The 22,047-nt window shown below is 38.4% G+C and overlaps 4 protein-coding genes across 8 annotated transcripts in view; 1 reads left to right on the top strand and 3 right to left on the bottom strand.

The window, feature by feature from the left end:
- Window positions 1–790: 790 nt before the first annotated feature.
- Window positions 791–10,453, top strand: katnal2 (katanin p60 subunit A-like 2). The gene is made up of 16 exons (XM_086096956.1): window positions 791–943; window positions 1,519–1,589; window positions 1,698–1,864; window positions 1,937–1,985; window positions 2,048–2,144; window positions 2,224–2,316; window positions 2,444–2,491; window positions 3,203–3,280; window positions 4,094–4,192; window positions 4,774–4,837; window positions 6,064–6,182; window positions 6,366–6,457; window positions 6,958–7,068; window positions 7,343–7,505; window positions 7,565–7,682; window positions 7,760–10,453. Exons 1-16 carry the CDS (start codon window positions 893–895, stop codon window positions 7,891–7,893), a joined length of 1,554 nt encoding a protein of 517 aa, XP_085953082.1. The 5' UTR covers window positions 791–892; the 3' UTR covers window positions 7,894–10,453.
- Window positions 6,716–14,405, bottom strand: hdhd2 (haloacid dehalogenase-like hydrolase domain containing 2). Of its 3 annotated transcripts, XM_086096958.1 has the most exons (9): window positions 13,111–14,405; window positions 11,822–11,931; window positions 11,644–11,746; window positions 11,335–11,440; window positions 11,145–11,229; window positions 8,613–8,778; window positions 8,414–8,464; window positions 8,264–8,327; window positions 6,716–8,190 (listed from the first exon to the last, which is right to left on the bottom strand). In XM_086096958.1, the coding sequence occupies exons 2-9, from the start codon at window positions 11,920–11,922 to the stop codon at window positions 8,087–8,089; spliced, it is 780 nt and encodes a 259-aa protein (XP_085953084.1). In that variant the 5' UTR covers window positions 11,923–11,931; window positions 13,111–14,405; the 3' UTR covers window positions 6,716–8,086. The 3 variants fall into 3 exon arrangements, with proteins under 3 accessions (XP_085953084.1, XP_085953085.1, XP_085953083.1); XM_086096959.1 differs by having other exon boundaries at window positions 6,716–7,932; window positions 8,191–8,327; window positions 11,822–14,405; XM_086096957.1 differs by having other exon boundaries at window positions 11,822–14,405.
- Window positions 14,406–14,563: 158 nt separating this feature from the next.
- On the bottom strand, window positions 14,564–16,012 carry ier3ip1 (immediate early response 3 interacting protein 1). Its single transcript, XM_086096960.1, has 3 exons — window positions 15,867–16,012; window positions 15,344–15,445; window positions 14,564–14,963 (listed from the first exon to the last, which is right to left on the bottom strand). The coding sequence occupies exons 1-3, from the start codon at window positions 15,955–15,957 to the stop codon at window positions 14,908–14,910; spliced, it is 249 nt and encodes an 82-aa protein (XP_085953086.1). The 5' UTR covers window positions 15,958–16,012; the 3' UTR covers window positions 14,564–14,907.
- Window positions 16,013–16,379: 367 nt separating this feature from the next.
- The window catches only part of skor2 (SKI family transcriptional corepressor 2), a 96,711-nt gene continuing 91,043 nt past the window's right edge, over window positions 16,380–22,047 (bottom strand). For all 3 annotated transcript variants that reach the window (XM_086096046.1, XM_086096048.1, XM_086096045.1), the window contains 4 exons: window positions 18,605–18,670; window positions 18,361–18,459; window positions 18,197–18,264; window positions 16,380–17,324 (listed from right to left, as the gene is read on the bottom strand). In XM_086096046.1, the coding sequence (XP_085952172.1) occupies window positions 17,268–17,324; window positions 18,197–18,264; window positions 18,361–18,459; window positions 18,605–18,670 (290 nt within the window). In that variant the 3' untranslated portion in view covers window positions 16,380–17,267. The remainder of the gene's footprint in view (window positions 17,325–18,196; window positions 18,265–18,360; window positions 18,460–18,604; window positions 18,671–22,047) is intronic.

The following is a 22,047-nucleotide window of genomic DNA, read 5'->3' as shown; positions in this document are numbered from 1 at the left end:
CATCTCGTTTTTGTACCTTAAATGTGTGTAATTGTTATTTTTCTACCACAAGCTCTAAAATTCGTATAGTAGTGACATTTATAGCTGGAAAAAAATTCTCAATAACTAATTTTCTTACTTTTCACACTGTACAGTAGGCCTATGTGGTTCTTGTAAGTCTTGAAGGAATGAAAACAATACTTAAACCTTAAATGTTGATGAGCACACATGCAAATAAACAATTTTGAAAATGTATTAAAACTTGTGGCTTATACTGTGTGCGTTGATTAAATCAAGGTCAGTGTTTTGTCATTCAAGTCATAGCAACCCTACCTAGTTAAGTCATTACTTCTGGGAAACAATAGGCCTACACTTATTTTGTTATATTGTTTATATATTTTTGGGGGAGGGGGTATGTTTGATCAAATGTAATGATTAATATTTTCATTAGCTAAAAATTAATCATAAAATCGCTGCAAACAGCTGCACTTAAGATATGTACAGACATCTTTCAAACGTTACAATTATGAACCGAATTTACATGCAGACATTTTGTAATTCCGATTGAAGATCTGGTCAACTTGTTACGGTAATCAGGCTGCGTAAACTAATCACATTCACGACAGATATATTATCTAACCCTGACATAAAATGACGCAAAATGTAAGGAACGCAACTTGCTTTGGAACAATGAAGAACGTGCATTAAAACGTCACTGACGATTTTAAATTAGTCCATTCATCGTTTACACTCACAGTAGCAAAAATTGGCATACTTTATTTGGACATTGGAATGAGGAAGTATAACTACGGCACGTCCCGAGGGACAAATTACCACATAGCCCATTCACGCCAAATTCTCTCGAACACCGTATCGGAAAGACGATTTACATTTACTTATTTTTTAAGCGGCAATGGATGTTTCTTACAGTGCTACAAAACATTTAAATCAAGCCCGAGAGGCGGTAAGTGAAAATGCACTGCTATTTGTCATGTATTCTCGTATTTTTACAGGCCAAGTGTTTTATCTGCTAACACTGAAAACAAGCTTGCGTGCCTCCAAAATTGTGAATAGTAATTACAACACTTAATCGGGGACAGAAAATATTGTTCCCATTATTTTATGCATTTAATAGTTTGTAGCTTTACTATTAATTGGTAAAAGTGGTTTAGTACTGTATTTTATTTCATGCTTGCTCGGCGTGCACTGGTTGCCTGGTTACCCAGGTTGAGTCAGCGTAAATTGATGGTAGTTTGTCGCCCTCTATTGGCGATAAGTGGAAGGGGAAGAAGAATGCAGTTATTTTTTTTGAGTGAGCAATAATCAACAAATTCCAACCTTACACATATTTGCCTCCCAACGCAACACTGTTTTGTATTTTGACAAACAACAACAAAGAATAATTCACTATGTGAAGGCTATGATCAAATGCGTGTGGACTTAAAGAATGTTATTTTTACCTTTTTTTCCCACAGTAATTGCATTTGTTAATAATTGGTCATTTATTTCTCCTGCTTTCTTTATATGTTTATTTATTAGGATGAATTGAAGATTGAAATGAGGAAGAAGAGCCTTCTCATGTTAATCTACCAACATCTGATGAGGCAAGGGTTAGTAGTGACTTCACTATACTCTCTCTCTCTCTCTAAACAATTGAAACTACACAAAAAGCAAACGGATCAATCAATCGCGAAATGTTTTTTTGCTCTATCCAAAAGCTACGTGGCTACAGCAGTGGCCTTGGACCAGGAGATGAGTGGAGGCGTGAAGAAGTTTGAAGTTTGCGAAAATGTCGATTTGGAGATGGTGTTGATGGAGTACGAGAGCTATCACTATGTCAAGTTCCAGAAGTATCCCAAACTTATCAAGAAAGTGGTCGAAACAGGTGACAATTTAACAGGAAGTGTCACTCTAAAATCCCATCGCGCTTAACAGGTGTCATCGTATGTCTTTTCAGGTCTCTGGCTCGATGAATGCAGAAATACAAGAAGTGGTGGGAAAAAGAAGTGAGTGTGCAAGTCAAAGTTGTTTTTCCCACGTGCTCGCCTTACCACCGTTTCTCTGCTAGGGCTGCTTGTTCAGTTGTGAAGCCACTCCCCAAAATCCTGCTCCCAAACCTTGGTGGAGAAGCAAGAGGGAATGCTTCTGCTTCTGCACATGCAAACGTACGGAATTCATCTCAAATCTATATTTGATTATGAAAGATGATTCATTTGTATTCACTTACCATTTTGCATTTGCCAGGGTGATGGCTTGTCTCCAGAATTGTCAGAATTTGTTATCAGTGTTTGCCCCATCGGTTCAGCACAAGCTGGAGGGGCGTCCGTGACCAAGAAGGTGCTCACTATACTGTAGTTATTATGACTTAGTATTCCTGCCGGGGAAGATTTAGTTAAGCTTAAATGAGAGAGCAGAGGCCAGACTTTGTGGATGTACTCAACATTGTGCACATGTTGTGTTGCAGGTCCAAATGACTGATGACAACATGGGAATCAAAGGAGACATCAATCAGGTGGTAATTATGATCAATTCTCAAAGTAACGAAGCGTAATCCGAATTTGTATGCAAATTGAAATGTACCGTAGTCTTACTGCTAGCTTATGCTAATGACGCCGTAGAATCAAATATGTTGTAAACGTTTATATGAAAAACACTTCCAGGCCATAAACGCAAACAAAATCAATGAAAATAACATTAACTAATCTTGCTATCTAAAAAAAACAAAAAACAAAAACCTAATCTTGCTATCTGAGGTTAACAGTAGCATAACGCTACCTCTACGCTCCAAACTGCGCGTAGTCACTGTAGTCTTACTGCTAGCTTATGCTAATGCAGCCATAGAATCAAATATGTTGTAAATGTTTATATAAAAAACACTTGCAGGCCATAAACGCAAACAAAATCAACTAAAAACAACGGGTACGGTGACTGTTAACTAATCTTGCTATCGAATGCTAACAGTAGCATAGCGCTACGCTCCAAACCTGCCCTTAGCCACCTCGATAACAGCTAGCGTCACGTCAAGATGGTTTTCATCAACTGGCTAAGCCTCTAAACTATCCTGGTCAGAAAGCTGGCTGTCTTGGGTTTGAATAACTCTTGAGTGCGTATATAGCCCAATATGTAATGCACAGAAGGACTTTTGCCTCTCATCATCCTCACAAAATAATAACAATCCTAATAAGTATTGCCTTTCTTCTAAATTCATTGTGTTGCCTGGCAGGAGCGGCTGTTGAAGCCCCTCAGTGGTTTACCGGGAATGAGTGGTGAGATGAAAGAATTTGCCACAATTATTAATAAGGTACTCCACACACACACACGAACACTATGAATTAGGCGGATGTTTTGTTGTTGCAAAATACATGATTCCTGCCATTGACGGTTATAAACGTCAAAAAATCATTTGAACTATTTCTATTAGTTTAACTTTTTTTTTCTACTTTTGTTAACAGGAGTATGAAAACCTAGAATTTTGTTTATTGTACATTTAGAACAGATACAATTTGTGATTAATCGTGAGTTAACTGGTGAAGTCATGCGATTAATTACAATTAAAAAATTTAATCGCCGGACACCGCAAATTTTTAATAATCATCTCGTCGATTACAAATTTTATTTTGTAATTAATTGCATGACTTCACTAGTTAACTCACGATTAATCACAAATGTTATATTTGTTCTAAATGCACAGTAATAAAAAAAATAATTCTAGGTTTTCATACTTTTGTTAACAAAAGTGGGGGGGAAAAGTGAAACTAAGAGAAAATTTTGACATTTATAGCAGTGAATGAGTTAAAAAGTTGACAAAAACTATATAAAAGCGATGTGCCTACTATTTATTAATGTTTTACTCTTGATAAATATACATTTGATACAGTATGTGATGCCGTGATGCCCAATGCTGTACACTAGAGTGCAGCAAAGAGCTCTGTCAAGAATGAATTGATATGTTGTATTAATGAAGGCTTAAGTTCTATCTGCTTCCCTGATGGAACGTTTCACACCAGAGGACACCTCTTTAAGGCCTAATGGCACCATGGCCGCCTGGCTGTTTCTAGCTGATAGCTTCCATATGCATTACTGTGTGTGTGTGTGTGTGTGTGTCCCTTTAAAGGACATCTATTTGTACAACCCCAACGTGAGGTGGGAGGACATCATTGGCCTGGAGGATGCAAAGCGATTAGTCAAAGAGGCCGTCGTCTATCCCATTAAGGTGTGCCCACTGCTATTTCAGCACTCGCCCGTCTTCGATTCTGAATACATCTCCCTTAAAGGCCGTTCAGAGGAGGGGGTCAAGCCGTTCTGTTAGGCTGACATTAAATCTATATGTGGGGTAATATGGCAACGCGTGCATAGATGGATAGGCGGCGAGGAAAAGGGGCAGACTTCATGTGGAATTTCTACACGCACGCATCCAAGATGTCATCAGTCTGATGCGTCTTGATGGATGTGATGACATCAAATCAGGTCGTCTGCATCCTCTTGACATTTACACAACGAGATGAGGACCGATGCGTCGATCTGCCTCCCTGCAGCTCTTCCCTTATTGAATAACATCCTGCCACCACATTTTGTCTCCATTATTATTCATTCTCTGGGGTAGAAGGTCACTTTGGTGATTTCACAGGCCCCTCTTTATCGCCTCACATTCATACTAATGTACGGATTTGTTAGTGAGACAATCCCCAAGCTCCCAGTACAACAGGAATATAGCTGCCCTTTGCGCATGTAGAGTGTTTTCTCAAATATAACCATTCCCTAATAATGAAGCTTTTTTTTTTTTTTGTGCCACAGTATCCCCAACTCTTTAAAGGAATCCTTTCTCCGTGGAAGGGATTGTTACTTTATGGACCCCCAGGTAAAAACAAACAAACACGTTAATTAATAAATCAATAAAATGCTTAATATAGGTTTGCAAAATTTCTAGAATTTTCAAAGTTGCAAATTTTCCATGGGGATTTTATGGATTCTGGATCAATTCAAGCATGTTTTTAGATGTCCAAGTTCAACACATCTGCATAAAATGATCAGGATCGTTGTCAGGATCTTGTAGAACTTGCTGATGAGATGTTCATTGGAAGCAGGTGTGTTGGAGGAGGGAAACATCTAAAACATGCAGCATTCCAGCCCCCGAGGACCACACCTTGAGACCTGTGTTTTAAATGTCTGCCACATCCAACACACCTAATTCAAAAGATCATGAGGCTTCTGCAGAGCTTGCTGACGAGCTGATCAGTTGATTCAGGTGTGTTGGAGGGACACATGGACAATAGGATGCATTGGGGCTCTCAAAAACCGGACTTGGGCACCCCTGTTAGAAAACATGCGGCATTTCAGAAGACCAGTGTTTAAGATGTTTCCGTCCTCCAACATACCTGATTCCAATTATCAGGATCGTTATCAGGCTCCTGCAGAGCTTGATGACAAGCTGATCATTTGAACCAGGTGTGTTGGAGGGAAACATCTAAATCATGCAGAATTCCTGCCCTCGACTGGAGTTTGAGACCTATGTTTTAGAGGATTCCCTTCCCCAACACACCTGATCCAAATGGTCATGATCGTTATCAGGCTCCCGCCGAGCTTGCTGATGAGCTGATCATTTGTATCAGGTATGTTGAAGGAGGGGGCCATTCTAAAAACAGTCCAGTCCTTGAAAGCCCTAATCCAGCCTGTGTTTAAAAAAAAGAAAAAGTGTCTCCCACCTCCAACACACCTGGTTCAAATGGCCAGAATTGTTATCAGGCTTTCCCAAAATCTTGCTGATAATCTGGTGTGTTGGAGGAGGGAACATCTAAAAACATGCAGGGTAGTGGCTTCGGACATACCTGAATTAAGACATTTTAATGCCCTCACGTGTGGGCAAGGAGAGCTATTTTGCATGGATGTCTGCTTATGCCAACATATTGATGCTTGAATGCAATAGCTTTCTATTAAATTACACTCAATTCCCAATTAATTTCCATGGAAAGCTTCCAATTTGTAATATTTACAAAAGTCCCCATCTTAGCTTTCCAAGTAAATTGACCAGAAACTTTCCGGAAGCTCACCGGAAATTTTCCATCCATTTTGCAACCCTACTCGCAGGTACGGGTAAGACCCTGCTGGCCAAGGCGGTGGCGACTGAATGTCGGACAACCTTCTTCAACATATCAGCATCAAGCTTAGTGAGCAAGTGGAGAGGAGACTCCGAAAAACTGGTCAGGGTATGTCAGTCTTCAGGCACTGGTCACAAAATTAGGTACACCTGTTGTAATTGTATTTTTTCCAATACAAGAATTGGTGAGTTTGAATATGTAATACACTTCTTGTATTGGAGGTAATTATATTTTACAGGTGTTTTCTTTGAATTGAGTCACATGTAAAACTTTTATTTTATTTTTTTGCAGGTTTTGTTTGAGCTGGCACGGTACCACGCCCCGTCCACCATCTTCCTGGATGAGGTGGAGTCAATGATGGGCCAGAGAGGGAGCAACGGAGTGTAAGCTTTACATAATTTAACGTGTGACTTCCATCTCGTCGTCTGCCCAAATGTTAACCTGAGCAGGCCAGAGAAGTGATGCTTACAGTACAGTATGTTCAAAAATTAAAAAATTATGTCCTCAAAATAAAATATTTTCTTCAGATTGGAAGCGCTTACATACCTCAGGTCAAAAATTTCAAACATAAAGCACTTGAGGCAACTTAAGTTGAAAAAACATGAGCTTTATTTTATTTTATATTCAAGAGTTATTTCATAGCAGGAAATAATGATGTCGTCAGCATAAAAATTCAAATTTGCATCAGACCCATTCATGCCTAAATCATTGACATAAATGACAAATAAGAGGGGGCTTAATAAAGACCCCTGTGGCACCCCCCTTATGGACAATAACAAATTCAGAGCACATAACAGTTCAAAGTTCAAACCTTAGTTTATAGCTATGGAATAATATAATATTGTTATAGTTGCTCAGTTCTAAATGGTGTGTTTGTTTTCAGAGGCGAGCACGAGGGAAGTCGAAGATTGAAGGCAGAGCTCCTGGTCCAGATGGATGGACTGGCGAGATCAGAGGACTTGGTTTTTGTATTGGCAGCCTCTAATCTGCCTTGGTAATTAGCACTGAATACATACAAACTTTAAAGTCCCACAATGTTGATAAACCAACACAGGTGCTGAGTTTAAAAAAATATATATATATATATATTTTTTAGACATTCCTTCCTCAATATACCGTACGGGGATTTCCAAATAAGCTTGATTTGAAATAGGACTGCTTAACATTCTCAAACACCTTTTATTGGATCATTTTTTAGATCAATGAGGATCTTTCTTGAACTGTTGTTTTACTCTGAGAGCCTCACATTTAAAGCCTTCTTCCCTCAGGGAACTGGACCACGGCATGCTAAGAAGACTAGAAAAGAGGATTCTTGTTGGTCTTCCTCCTGCACCGGCCCGCCAAACCATGATCGCTAATTGGCTGCCTCCTGTCCACTCCACGGGAGAGTTGCAGATAAAAGCTGAGCTCGACTATGAACTTCTGGCAAAGGTAAGTCGTTCCACATTTACTCGATTATGTCAAAATCAAATGGTGCTTTTAATTGGCAGGACATGGAGGGCTACTCTGGCTCTGACATCAGATTAGTGTGTAAGGAGGCCGCCATGAGACAAGTCCGCAAAATCTTCGAGGCTCTGGAATCAAATCAGGATGTTAGGACCAAACAAGGTCCGCTCGTAGACACCTACACTGTGGTACGGTCGTGATTATCATGCCAGTTATTAACAAACGTGAACCCTTTGCAGGAGACACAAGCACCTTCCGGCTGGAAGCCGTGACAACGCAGGACTTCCTGGAAGTCTTGGCATACACCAAACCGTCGGCCAATGGCGTGATGGAGAATTACATGGCTTGGGAGAAAGATTTTAAATCCGTCTGATCGACCGCTTTCCATTCCCTCGTAGTTACTGGCTTCCAACTAGAAGGGACATCGTTCACTTTAGAAATCAAACCCTTTCTCAGGCAAGCAGCCATGGAATAATATAGGGACAATTTTAGTTTTTTCACTATTAATAATAAACTAGTCATTTTAGTTATGTACATGACACCTGCCTTCCCTTAACCAAGTGATGTTATAGTAGGTTCTTAAGGATGTGTTCAACAGCATCTGGGAAAGTGTCGCACGTCAGGTGAGGAGCAGGGTTGATTTTGTTCTCGTCTCCTTGTCTGTATTTACCTGCAATGTGACCCCAGGAGTCAAGTTCAGGTCCCGTCACCGAGAGGGCCACAGAATGTCGGGTTCGTCTCACCAGTTCGGACCAGAATTCCCAACATTCCAGCACTCTGAGCTCCTCCTACGTCGTCCCTGGCATCCTGTGAGAAAGCACAAAAAAAGTTAAAAATTAAAACTGGACCTGTGAAAAGGGAGGCAGGATCTAAAGAAATGAGAGTGCACTTACATCTCCAATCATGACTGCCTCATCTGGTTTACACCCCAAATCAGCCAGAGCCTATATGGAAGAAAACATTTTACGACAATGCAAGCTGGTATGATGCGATGTAAGATATCATTTAAATAACTGCCTAAAAAAACATGCAGTGGAACTATCAAAACTAAGCAGATTTTGACATAACTTGAGAGATTAGTGGAAAAACAACCTGTGTAAAAAACGTCTTTTCAGGCTTTCCCACTACAGTAGCTTTACAGTCTGTGGCATACTCCAGTCCGGTTACAAAGGGCCCGGGGCCCAAGGCCAAACCGTCTTTCCTTTTATAGTAGCGAGCCTTATGGATAGCGATGAGTGGGGCACCATCCAGAATCAGTCTGAGGGACAGAAATCAGCATGTCTGTGTGTGAGATAGTGTTTCCTAAAATTTACTAACTCATTCACTGCCATTGACGGTTATAGACGTAAATTTACTAACTCATTCACTGCCATTGACGGTTATAGATGTCAAAAATTCATTTGAACAATTTCTTTAATTAGTTTAACATTTTTTTCCACTTTTGTTAACAAAAGTATGAAAACCTAGATTTTTTTTTATTGTACATTTAGAAAAGATATACAATTTGTGATTAATCGTGAGTTAACTCATGATGTCATGCAATTAATTATGATTTTAATTGCCCGACGCTCCTACTTTTTAATTGTAATTAATCGCATTATTTCAATAGTTAACTCACGATTTATCATAAATTTGATATCTGTTCTAAATGTACAATTTAAAAAAATTCTACATTTTCATACTCTTGTTAACAAAAATGGAAAAAAATATTAAACTAACTAAAATGTTTTTCCACTTTTGTTAACAAGAGTATAAAAACCTAGAATTTGTTTTTACTGTACATTTAGAACAGATATAAAATTTGTGATTAATCGTGAGTTAACTCATGATGTCATGCATTAATTACGATTTTAATTGCCCGACGCTCCTAATTTTTAATTGTAATTAATCGCATTATTTCAATAGTTAACTCACGATTAATCATAAATTTGATATCTGTTCTAAATGTACAATTACATTTTTTTTAATGTTTTCATACTTTTGTTAACAAAAGTGGAAAAAAATGTTAAACTAATAGAAATAATTCAAATGAATTTTTGACGTCAATGGCAGTGAATGAGTTAAGCCAAGGCACAGATTTTAAATCAAAAAAATATTTACACAAATGTAAAACCTTAGGGTGACCGGAGCTTAAAGGGGACAGTCCCAAATTAAACGGGACTGGCCCAACCTGGATAGTCCCGTTATGAGCGTTGTGTCCCGAGTCCTGTCCCATTTTCTACCCAGGTCTCATCTCATATATTAGTCCCAATTGTTTGGGCCATGTGTACAGTATGTCAATCACACAGTTGTCATAGCGATTCATACGATAAAACAATTAAAAAGGGATTCGCCTGTTAAATTCCTTCCTATTTACTTTCAACATTCACGTTCTCATTCTCATCCAATCGCCAGCGGGCATCCCATGTTTTCGTCATACCTGAAGTAGAACTACCGGTATTTCCTGCTTCCGTGTCTAAGGCCCCGTCCACACGAAAGCCAGTTTTAGTGTATCCTCACAAGTTTCTTATCGTTTAGGCCGTTCGTCCACATGACGGCGCGGTTTCGGAGCTTGAAACCGATCATTTTTTAAACCGGGCTCCAGAGTGGAAAGATTTCAAAACGCGCCCCACACGCGTCCGTCTGGACACCATATGCAGGATACTCCTCCAGCGATGACGTAATGGTCGCAGCTCGATGACGACGCATTGTCGCAGATTGATGACGTATGCGCCAATTCTCGAGTGACTGCGCGCAAACCGTTAAGTCTGTCAACAACAATGGCGGATAGCCGTGTCGTAGTCATTTTGCGCAGCCTCCTTAGCTTGCTTATGCTTTTGCAGCAAAATATTTTGCTTCTTTATTCCCACGTTCAACAAGCGGTGTTGTACTTGAATCACCCGCCATTGTCACTTCTCCAGTGTTCGCCTTTTTCATGTTGCTTTGATACATGCAAGGCCATGTTTGTTCTGTAGATTGCAATAAAGTTCATGAAAAAAAAGGTGTTCGTCTTCTTCGCAGATTATTCTTCTACTCTTTTTGTTAGCTCCCTGTGGCTGCGCTACAGCGCCACTCCAGACTTGGCATGTACATTACAGCCGTTAAACGTCCTCAGCGTCGTCTTTTGGACACAGGCAAGTCTTGAAATGCTTCTGTGTTGACGAGATTTGTTTGAGGAGCGACGCTTCCATCTGAACGGGGCCTAAGAATCATGGGAAATGTAGTCCTAGCTTAATGCTGCCGGGACCAAGCAAAAAAGGTTGGTGAATGCACTACCTTGAGTAAGTCACCAAATTGACTGTTTAAATTTGGTATAAATAGTTCAGTAGTCAGAATGTATTTTATTTGTGTCCTGTTTTTTATTAATTTTTTAAATATAGTCACCCTAACTTAATGTGAACTCTCGGCCAGTTTTATGAACACTTTTTTAAATTATTTATAAATAAATAAAAAATAACACAATATTGATATATTTGCAGGAAGCCATCTAGTAAAAATATTTCTGAGACCCAATAAGTGAAAAGGATAATTTCCCACAAACAACTGCTCATTTTGGTTGTGAATCAGTGAAATATAAAACTTATCTTGCTCCAGCAATCCATCTATCTACCATGCATCTTCACATCCTGAGGTTTGTGCAATCACCTGAAAGCCGTGTTCATAGTTTGGTAGTCAAAGTGATCGGGAGCGAGTCCGATGACAACAGCATTCGGTTCGGATGTGTCAATACCTGCAAAGCAGATGGAAACCTAAATTACTACAAGACTTACAGGATTTATGAAGGAAAAGCCAACAAATATGTTTTATGTGACGTAACTATTTTTCAGATAAGTACCTGTGAAATCTTCCAGGGCACTGTCCTCCACCAGGAGCAACGGTCTGTGTTTTGCCTTCTCTAAGAGATTCCTCGCAGCACTCAGCGATGTGAAGATCTCTTTTTCCTGTACGACAAAAAATTGCATACTTCACATACGATTTAATTTATGATGACACATCATTGGAAATCCCCTTGGAGAAATATCTTCATGTTTCCAAATGTTGTGCGTGTGGAAATATGAAATGCATTTTAAGCTTTGCTTACATGCTGTTATTTGGAATATTCTGAATACAATTTGTCACAAGAATTATTATGATTTATTTTTACCTGGATGTCAAAGTTGAGCCGTTGCAGCCTTTCCAGCAAATTCTTCTTACTCTCTTTGGTTGTGTTGGTCACGAACTTGACGGCCACAGACGCCCGCCGAAGCCTGACAACATCCAAACATTACATTTTGAGTGCTTTTGTGGTCTTCATTCATGCAGTAGCCCCACAAAGCTCCCACCTGGAGAGGGCATCCTGCGCCCCGGGTACTGCTGTGTCTTCTATGTGCAAAGTTCCACTTAGGTCAATGAGGACGGCCTTTAGAGCACGTCTGCTTGCCATTCTTGTCACCTGCATGAAAGAACGTGCAAACGTGCACACTAATACGGTAGAGACAAATGTATACTGTATTCTAAATAAAAGAAAGTAACCAATAGAAAATATAATAATCCTTCATGTTTAATGGGGTCATTTCCATGCACCTTCTATCCTTTGATAAAAGCTACTTGGCCTTCAGTCTGGGTAAAATTTGTTAAACTGATAAATAATAATAAAGTCCACTGTAAATGGCAGGTTTAGACCGTTTTTTTAAAAGCTGCCCGACGAACCATTCATTCTTTTTGATGGATTATAATCATAATCCATGCTGAATTGGCAAAGTGGATCAGATTACTGTGTTGTTCAAACCTAGATAAGGGGGAACTGAGAGGATTATTAACTGATTGGTCCCTAAAATGCATGGTTTCCTGCCTAGAATGCAGATTTGGGAGAGGGGTGATCCCCTATTATTATTTAGACATGCTTGGATTTTTGTCATGTAGTTATCAGTTTGGGGGGCACTTACTTAAACAGCTCATGTGGCCCGTATCTGTTATTTGTATTTAGCTCAGTTTAGAATCAGAATCTAAGCCAAGTACGACATGTGTGGTGAGGTTTGCTGGTGAGGTAGAGCTTGTTCGTTTGTTTGTTTTTATTGAAACTCTGCTTTTAACATTCACCGCATTAGGACATCACACATCCGTTCAAAGTTTCCATCTTTGCTTATTAACATTCACAATATTCGAAAAATCAAACAACAATTCGACATTAAAGTGTTTTCAGGGCACTGGAAATGTGGAACATGATGTCATAGCATCCATAGGAAGTAAAACTGCAACAAGCCTTTTGTTGATACCAAAAATATGAGTTTCTCATGTAATTTATTCATGGTGTATCATGACTTTTGGGACACGATTTACGTACAGTATTACCATATTCTGATCTGATATACTAATCTTCAATTGTTACTATTTATAGGTTAGAATTTTTTCAACAATACGAACGTCTGCTTCTAACCTACTGGTTACGTTTGACAGGCGCTTAATTCATTGACATTTATTGATGCTCTTCAAAATGTTTTAACACCGTAATTTATTATGTTAATTGTAAATGACGCGAGACGCAAAGACGCGCGTTGTTATATTACAGTACTCGTTAACATGTGTGTTAGTTTCGATTAAAAACGGTTAAAAAAAACTTTAATTTGCTAACCTCTGAAGAAAAGATGCTCCTATTTCCGGTTCGAGTCTTCTTCGTTGGTTATGAAAGAAGCGTTTTCGTGTTTTTATGTTCAGTCCTGCCCCCTCACTGAAATATTTACTTTGATGCCGCTATTTAAAAAAGAAAGAAAGAAGCGCCATTGTATGATTTTACTTTATTTCCACCACATTTCAAGGCTGTAGTCATTTAAGAGGGTTATCCCTAACCACTTAACCCCTCATTACGATAGAGAAAAAATAATATATATATATATATATATATATATATTTTAAACATATGTGACCCATTCCACTAACAACGAACAGGCATATCGCATTAATGGCTCGTTGAGGGTAGATTTTGTATGGTATTAGTAAAAGACTAAACCTTATCGTGACATGATGCCAGAAAGCGCTGTGACAAATCCTCTTTTCATGTTACCTCTGCATAATGAATACATGTTTTGCAGTTTTTGTTTGTACGTGTATTTTAGCATGTGGGGAAACATAGTAAAGACTTGTCGGGGCCTTTAATCCCTTTTTATTTATTTATTTATCTCAACTATTAAATCTATAACTTTTTGGGGAGGGGGAGATTAATTCACTTTGAAAACCTTGGCTACATTGTTTTTGTTTTTTTGTTTAACCTTGTTTGCTCTTTCTCTTCTTCTTGAGAGATGTTAAAGCCAGTACTGGTGTCACAAAACATGTTTCAAACGACAACTTGTCCCCTTCTAATTAACTGGAAGGATTTATTTAGAATATTTCGTCATGACAGGCATCTTGATTTGTCTTCACAGCGCCTCTACAAGATTTTCTTGAGCTTGAGGGAAAGTTTGGGTCAATAAAGGTTGATGAGGCATGGCGACATTATTCTTTGCCAGGAACTGTCAGATGCTCAGGGCCTTGTGAGTCCCGTCACAACTCTCGTGATGAACCAAGGGCACGCCACAGGATATCTTAATGGACATGCTGGTTGATTGTCTGGCCGTCAATGAAGAGGGATAGCTCATTTGATCATATCGATTTCAACTCATTATTAAGTTTATTATTTTCCTATAAAAATACAAATAAAATAAAAACTCAACACCATGTTCTGAGCACACACAAATTACACGAAAATGGCCTGTGCTCACTTACACATATTATTGTAAACCCAAAGATCAATGTAGCCTAATCACAGATTAAACAGACTTTTGCTGGGAATATCCCTCTGATAAACATATGCTTTCAATTCTAGCAGAGCCGCATTTGCCAACCCTCTTTTTGGGGGAGGGGTCCAAAGTTGTTAATAATATTTGCTGGGATCAACAGGGCAGGAAACGGTGATAATTCACAGCATATGGGGATTATTACAGAAGTGGAGCAGCAGGGGGTAGATGAGTCGCGGCGAGGGAATTGTGTCAATATTTATAATAGAGAGGTGAAAAGATGAAGAGAAAACATTTTTGGATTGAATTCTGACAAACATTTTTAAGCGGGACATTTATTCTGAGAGAAACATCTCGAAGGCAATACAAATTTTTTTGGGACAATTTTCACACACATTTGGCACAATTCTTTTAGCAACAAACGGACACAGAACCTCAAATTGTGAGGCAGATGTACTCACCACTGCGCTATAGTGCTGCGACATTAAATTCCAGTATTAAAATGCTTAGCTCGACTGAATGTTTCCTTTTTCTTAAAAAGTGTGCGAGAACACTGCTTCCACTGCGTGTGTATGCGCGTGTGTGTGAGAACAAAAGCGAGAAAGATTGTTCCTTGGTCCTGCAGTTTGAGTTTGATACTTGATCCTGTTGACCGGGCCTCACCCAAAAAGCAACAGCAGAACGATGGAGGCCGAGTTCACGATTATTAGAGGCACTAGAAAAACAAACATGGAAAAAAAAAATGAACTCAAAGTGATAGCGAACTTCAAAAGACATAAATTATAAGTATATATAAATTAGAAAATGGTAGAACAATGGTTTTCACTATGATAGATCAATTCAGATTGGGAATCTTGTCGATTATATAGATTCATTAAACACAATGAATGTGCTTTTCAAAATGGCAATTTCTGCCACATTTTGAAAAAAAAATGTTTTAGATTGTAGACTATTTCACTTTATATAGTGATTGAATCTATATAATATAATCACTTTTTGAATGGAGCAACTGAAAAAAAAGGTTTTCCTCATTATTCTAATCCACCGAGATGCACCTGCATTCATGCGAGTCAAGCGGGGAAAAAAGGAACTGACCTCTCATGATAGTTCGGATTGAGCGGATGAGATTGAGGACTTGGGCTTTGATTCCCGGGTCATCTCCAAAACCTGAGACCCCGTGGTCGACACCTGATCCAACTAAGAGGGAGATAGAAGAAAATACACGGGTGAGATGGCAAATTCTGAAATATTATGTACGCACACACTGATCACAAATAAGGGACCAATTGACATAAGAGCAGCACTTAATAAAATAATCTGTGACTTTAAAAAGGTATTGGCTCTCATTTATTATGACGTATAAACAAAATAATGTGCATGTTAATGGAGATCATGTGCTACATGAGAGTGTCTTACATACAAAAAAAAAACCGTTATGCACAGATTATATATTTTTAAAACGCTTTTATGATCTTCATATTTAAAAACAAAACAAAAATGCATCTTCTTTACTGGAGATGACGAGCACTGTCATTTTAGCTAACACATTCGCCTACCAAAACATTCTATTAAAATACGCCGGCATATAAATTTAGCTCAAGAAAGACTAAACACTTACTTTTGCTGAGAAACCTTTCTTCGTGCAACACGGCGATGGCGTTTGTGCACAGAATAGCGGTCTGGATGAGGGAATAGAGTGTAAACGCCATGCTGGCAACTTCTCTTCTCTTTCTTCAACCACTCCCACAGATGCGAAGCAGAGGGCCGTAAATGGGCAGAAAATGTCGCACAAAGGAGATGAGTCGTAAATCGCACATTGTCGACGTAAAGCTCAGTTTTTCACGTCAGCAAAAAATCGAAAACAAACTTTTTGTTTTGTTTAACGTCAATTATTTTGTTTTTTTTATTTATGGTGCCACAACAATATATAGATTTTTTTTAAATATATTTTGTGCATACTATACTGTCTTTCGGTTAAACTCATCTCGCTCGAAGTTCATGTTATTAACTTATATTGGTGGTGATGATTCAGTAAATATTCAAATTAACCATCCAGGCGTTATTCATAGTCTTTTAATTTACACATACAATAAATTGTAGAGAACATGAACATATGTTATTTAAATACATCTTCAGTTTATAATTAGAACATCTTTCTCAGTAAATGACAACTTTATCCATTCATTTGGTTCAGTGTATAAACAAAATGGATGAGTTTCCATTTCACACTTTGTGAGAGATACAATTGACAGCATCGTCATCTTTTCTCTTTGTAATAAATAATCATATTTTTAAAGTCAGGGTCTTAGGCCCCCAATACTGAAAGGAAAAATAACAAACACATTTAAACAGACTGTGAGGATGAATACTCACACATTGGACATTATGTACAATTCTGTTGGGATATATTACAAGTTCCGTATATACAATTCGTGTCCGTGTATGTGAAAGTGAAACCTTTAATTTATTATTTATTTATTTTAGAAAGTAAATAAAAAGTACCTATTTGGATGCTTTATCTGCAGAATACCTCTTAGGACAATATGACAAATGATGTTCTTTTGAGGTAACACTTAAACCGTGTGTTTAGGATGTATATGTTCACAGTAAATAATGGCTGATATGTTGTTGACTCTTATTACGGCAACCAAAACAGTAACAACAGCAACTATATTCTCATGAGGACTATATCCTCAAACAGTGTGTTTATTTACAGCAGCAGTCCAGAGTCCTGAACAAAACAGTCTTAACTTAATCTGACTCTTGATACCTTTAAAAAAAAGTCTTTAAAAAGTCAGGTCGTTGAACTTTTAGTAGATTCGCCTTGAAATCCGCCAGGTAAATTCATGGTGGGTCCCCTTCGGGTCCTGGTTGGTGCCTTTGAATCTGACTGCTGATTTTCGGAAATCAATCCCAAGGAGCAGCACGACGTTGTTAAGCGCGAGGAATCCAGAAACATGCCTGGGTTCTACTACTGTATTTGTATTTTCTTTGCCTTTTTTTTTTGGTTACATTTGAGCTATTTATTCATATGGGAGCTGATCTTTTCTTTTCTAATGATGTTTGCATACGGAATCTGAAACACAAAGAAAGTTTGAAAAATGTTAATTAAACAATTGTTTAGGTGAATAAAATGTGTGGGGAGGTTGTTGTTGTTATTGTTTTTTTTTAAATTTGTATTTATCATTAGCAATGTGTGTGTGTGCACATGCAGGCTTTGTGACTGCACACAAGCGAGTCCAGTTGTTCCAAGTGACAGAAAGCAAAGATAAATGGAGTCTGTCAGTCTATCAGTCAGCTGTGATGATTGATTCCGATGCTGCACAGGAGCTTCTCACCCATGAAAGACAAACTACACGGTTGGATTTACTCTCTCTTATTTGGATGCGCACATAAGCAACAACAGAGCAGTCAATTGCTTTATTTGGCCCGGGAGGGGGGAGGGGGGGGGGGGGGGCTCTATTTGCTTTAACTCGTTCACTGCCATTGACGGTTATAGACGTCAAATAATCATTTGAACTATTTCTATTAGTTTAACATTTTTTTCCACTTTTGTTAACAAGAGTATGAAAACCTAGATTTGTTTTATTGTACATTTAGAACAGATATACAATTAATTCAGATTAAAAAATTTAATCGCCTGACGCTCGTAATTTTTAACCATCTTTTCTATTCTTTTTCTTATTGTAATTCATCGCATGACTTCAATAGTTAACTCACGATTAATCATAAATTTCATATCTGTTCTAAATGTACAATAAAAAAAAAAACATTTCTAGGTTTTCATACTCTTGTTAACAAGAGTGGGAAAAAAATGTGAAACTAATAGAAATAGTTCATGTGAATTTTTGACGTCAATAGCCGTCAATGGCAGTGAATGAGTTCATATGAAGCATATCAAGTATTGGTATATAGACTGTAATATGTATTTTGCATGCATTGTCTTACCATCTGTAAATGCTGGACCATCTCTTCTCTGTAGGCTAGCTCTCTTTTCATCTGGTCTTGGAAATTATCTGAAATAATTAGGACAATTCATTGAGAAAACATGCACATTGTGGAAAGGGAAGGAGAATTTTTTTTTGCCAAGAATAGCACTGAACTTGACTTACGGAAGACAGGAAATGGGGAGGTGCCCTTCAGAGCGTGAAACTCTTGCTCCAGTCTCCTCCGGAAGTCGATCTGCTCCAGCAAAACCTTCTGGAGCTCTTCTGTCGGGGGGCAAAGACAAAAAAGATGACAATGTTGCAAAACAGATGCATATGCGTATAATGCCTCTGTTCAAAATAAACCCCAATAGGCCCCAAAAAAAATTACATCATAAAGAAATGTGTGCGAGTCAAATCATTTGCATACCTTTCTCCATATTCTCCACATCCTTCTTTAGCTGCACAGGAGACGCAGCCTCTTGACTTTGATCACCTGAGAACACAAAAAAGAAATTTTTAGATTGATATGAAAACTATTTCATAAATAATTCAACCACAGGCACAGCGTTCTAATTCTTATCAACAGCTTGAGCGAAAGAGCTGTAATTCGCCATCTGGCCTCTAGAGGTCGGTGTCGCATTATGATAACAACTGAAAGGCTTGGCCACGCTCCCCCCTCGCTGGAATTCCAAACTCCATTTGTGGTCAGAACGTGGTTTTGTTTGCCATTAGGAAGAAGAGCTTTGATGAATGGAGAGTTAATTTTTCTTGGGTACTGATTAATGCCACAGGTTTCCAGTTTGACACACACGAACTTGCTCAAAATGGTACATTTAATAATTAATTATATTTGTGTACACAAAGACACTGATTTCTCTCTCACAACAATATAATATTATATATATACATATAATATTTAACAAGACAAAACAAATATCTATATGTAACACTATTTCTATATCCGTACGTGTTTACATTTTTAAATGATCTCTCCCAACAACCTTCCCAGGAAATCACAATGTCCGTCCTATATTTCAGTTGTCGTACATTTTTTTGCTTCTTGTTGCATAAAGCCTGCTTCTGACACCATTAACCAAACGTGGTTACTGTAAAGTCCCTTGAATAACACTCATGAAATAAATAAATAAATAAATAAATACATTGAGAGGGTATTATACAGGAGGCTTAGTAAGAAACTGATTTTTTTCTACATTGTACAAGTTCCTAGGCAGTACATATGTGTTGCACAAAAAAATCAATTTTTTTATGTATGTTTTACATATAGTATTTAAAAGTACATTTAAAAGCAGTTAAGGAGATTTAAAAGCAAAGTAAAGAAATTTAAAAAAAATACTAAAAGAGTACAAAAACAAGATTTTCAAAAACCTGTTTTTCAAAATAGTTTGAAAAAAGAAGAAGAAAGAATTATTGGTATAGAAAAAAAAGCATAGTTTATGACCTAGATTAAAAGTATTTACACTTTATTGGTACGTTTTGAGTCTTTATTCATTCATATGATAAATACATAGAAAAAAATGATTTAGAAAAACGTATTATACAGAAGTGCAGAGAGAAAACCCCTCTGCTTTTCAAAGATGATTTACGTGGGGGTTATTATACCCGGCTGCACGTTATTCACAGGATTTTACCCTAACCCTAAAGCAGGGGTGTCCAAACTTTTTTTCTTCAAGGGCCACATACAGAAAAATCAAAAGGATGCAGGGGCCACTTTGAATTTTATTTATTTATTTATTTTAACTTTAATTTATCAATCATATCAAGCTCAACCAAGCAATTGCATATTGTTTATATATGACAGTGTTGTTTCTTTAACTGCTACCTGATCGGATTTTACAGGATTTTGGGGTGGTTGAGGTCCTGTAACTCGCCAGAATATATCAGCAGCCGAATCCCATTAGTACAGTCAGAACATAAAAAAAACATTTTTTAAAGCAGTTACTTGGAAACAATTCATGTAATATTTTCATAATTTGGACCTTGACACCGGGCAGAAAGTGGAGGAAGCCATTTGTTTTGCTTCAACAATTATTAGATATAATGTTGTTCCTTGTTTAATTGTAACATTTTTAGAACAGCTCTACAGTATATAAAACATTATTATTATTTATATACTGTATATGCCACGGGCTGCTTAAAAATGGACGTCGGGCCACAAATGGCGTATGCAGTGTAATATTGAGGTTGTAACTGCTATCATCCGTTTAAAAGGAAGTTTGCTCTATAATATTAACATAACAAAGAGATTCATTTTTGAAACTTTATTTCCACATTTTGTTGAAACTTTATTTGGACGTATTCAGTGCGCATTCAGTGCGTAGTGACGTAGAATGGCGGCTGCCTCTCTGCCCAGCAATGCGAAACGTCAGCAAGGTAAGTCTCCGTAGCGTTCCTAAAGGGACGATCAAAACTCTTGAATGACGAGAGCACGGCGCGGGGTGGGGTGGGGGGGGACTCTCCCGATTGCAGGTTGTTTCTTTAGGAACGCAACGACGCTTACCTTACCTTGAGAGCAGAGAGCCAGCCGCCATTTCTACTTCACCAAGCACTGAATGCGTAAATAATAGGGGGGTGTTAGAAAAAAATCCATTCGGCAATATATCGCGATATTACAGCGTGCAATTTTCGAATCGATTCGATATGCGGCCGAATCGATTTTTAAACAGCAATTTTTTCATGGGAATATTCAACAAAACGTCTTACTTAGGGTTCGGATTTACACATTAATGGAACATTAAAAGCCTTAATATTTTATTTCAGTGCTATTTTATTTCAGATAAATACATTTTCATACGAATCTTACAGTGCACATGTACAAGTTCACTGATTAGTATTTTCAAAATTTGAGTTTTAAAAAAATCGCAATAATCAATTTATAGATTCGTGTCGGGATTAAGCGGCATCGAATTGAATCGCGACCTACGAGTCGCCAGGTACTCGGCAATTCCCACCCCTAATAAAGTTCCTACAAAATGTATTCAACTGGAAAAGATTTTTGAAAAAACGAATCTCAAAGCTATGTTAGTAACAACCAAATAAATAATATAGAGCAAACTTGTCATTGAAACGATGCGGCACAGTTTTAAAGCGCAATTTATAACACTCAGAGATGTTCAGAATGCTTTGGTCACGATATTTAAGTGACACAAACGATGCAAACTGTTAGAAATAGGAATTTTGCCTCCGACTCCTTCCCGCATTCCAAAACGGCAACTCTTATCCCAATGGTAGAACTATAAATTGCTCATAGGTGTAAACTGGTTGTTTGCCGCTGGCGAGCCGCCGCAATCATCTAAAACCCGCTCATCACGGCTGTAAACGTGTTCCTCAAACGTCTCGTCTCCATGCGGCTTTTCCAAATGCGACTCGTTTGAAAACCAGCATGCAGAGCGCGCGCTTGCGCCAACGTGATGATAATGAAGCCATCTCCGGCACTCGACGCGTATGCTCTCCTCCAGTCGTTTCCGTATATCCTCCTTCGGCCCTCCCGTGCTCTTTTTCCTCTCATTTCGAGCCCGAGAGTTGCCTCTCTCCTCTCTTCTTTTTTGCTCTCCTCTCTCTGTCTCATTTGACAAGCAAATTTGCAGACACTGCCCGAGGATAACAACCTCGTTTGACAGTCAATTAACCGTGAATAGTCAAAGCCAAAGCGGTTTGCATTACATAAATGGAAAATTAGATTATTATTTTTTTTCTCTCCCTCCCCAGAAACAGAGGGAGAGTTTAAAGACAGTGGAGGCGGCGAAGGAGGGGAGGGGCGGGGTTGCGTTCTCAAAGGAGTCAGGCCTTCTAATCACGTCGAGCTTCCCAACGCCCAGGGAGACGTTTGGCAATCAGGGGAAAGGTGGTCTC

The sequence above is a fragment of the Leptonotus elevatus genome, chromosome 15 (genome assembly GCF_054856555.1).
Source record: "Leptonotus elevatus isolate MCC_2025b chromosome 15, RoL_Lele_1.0, whole genome shotgun sequence".
NCBI lineage: Eukaryota > Metazoa > Chordata > Actinopteri > Syngnathiformes > Syngnathidae > Leptonotus > Leptonotus elevatus.
This window is presented reverse-complemented; position numbering and strand designations above follow the sequence as displayed.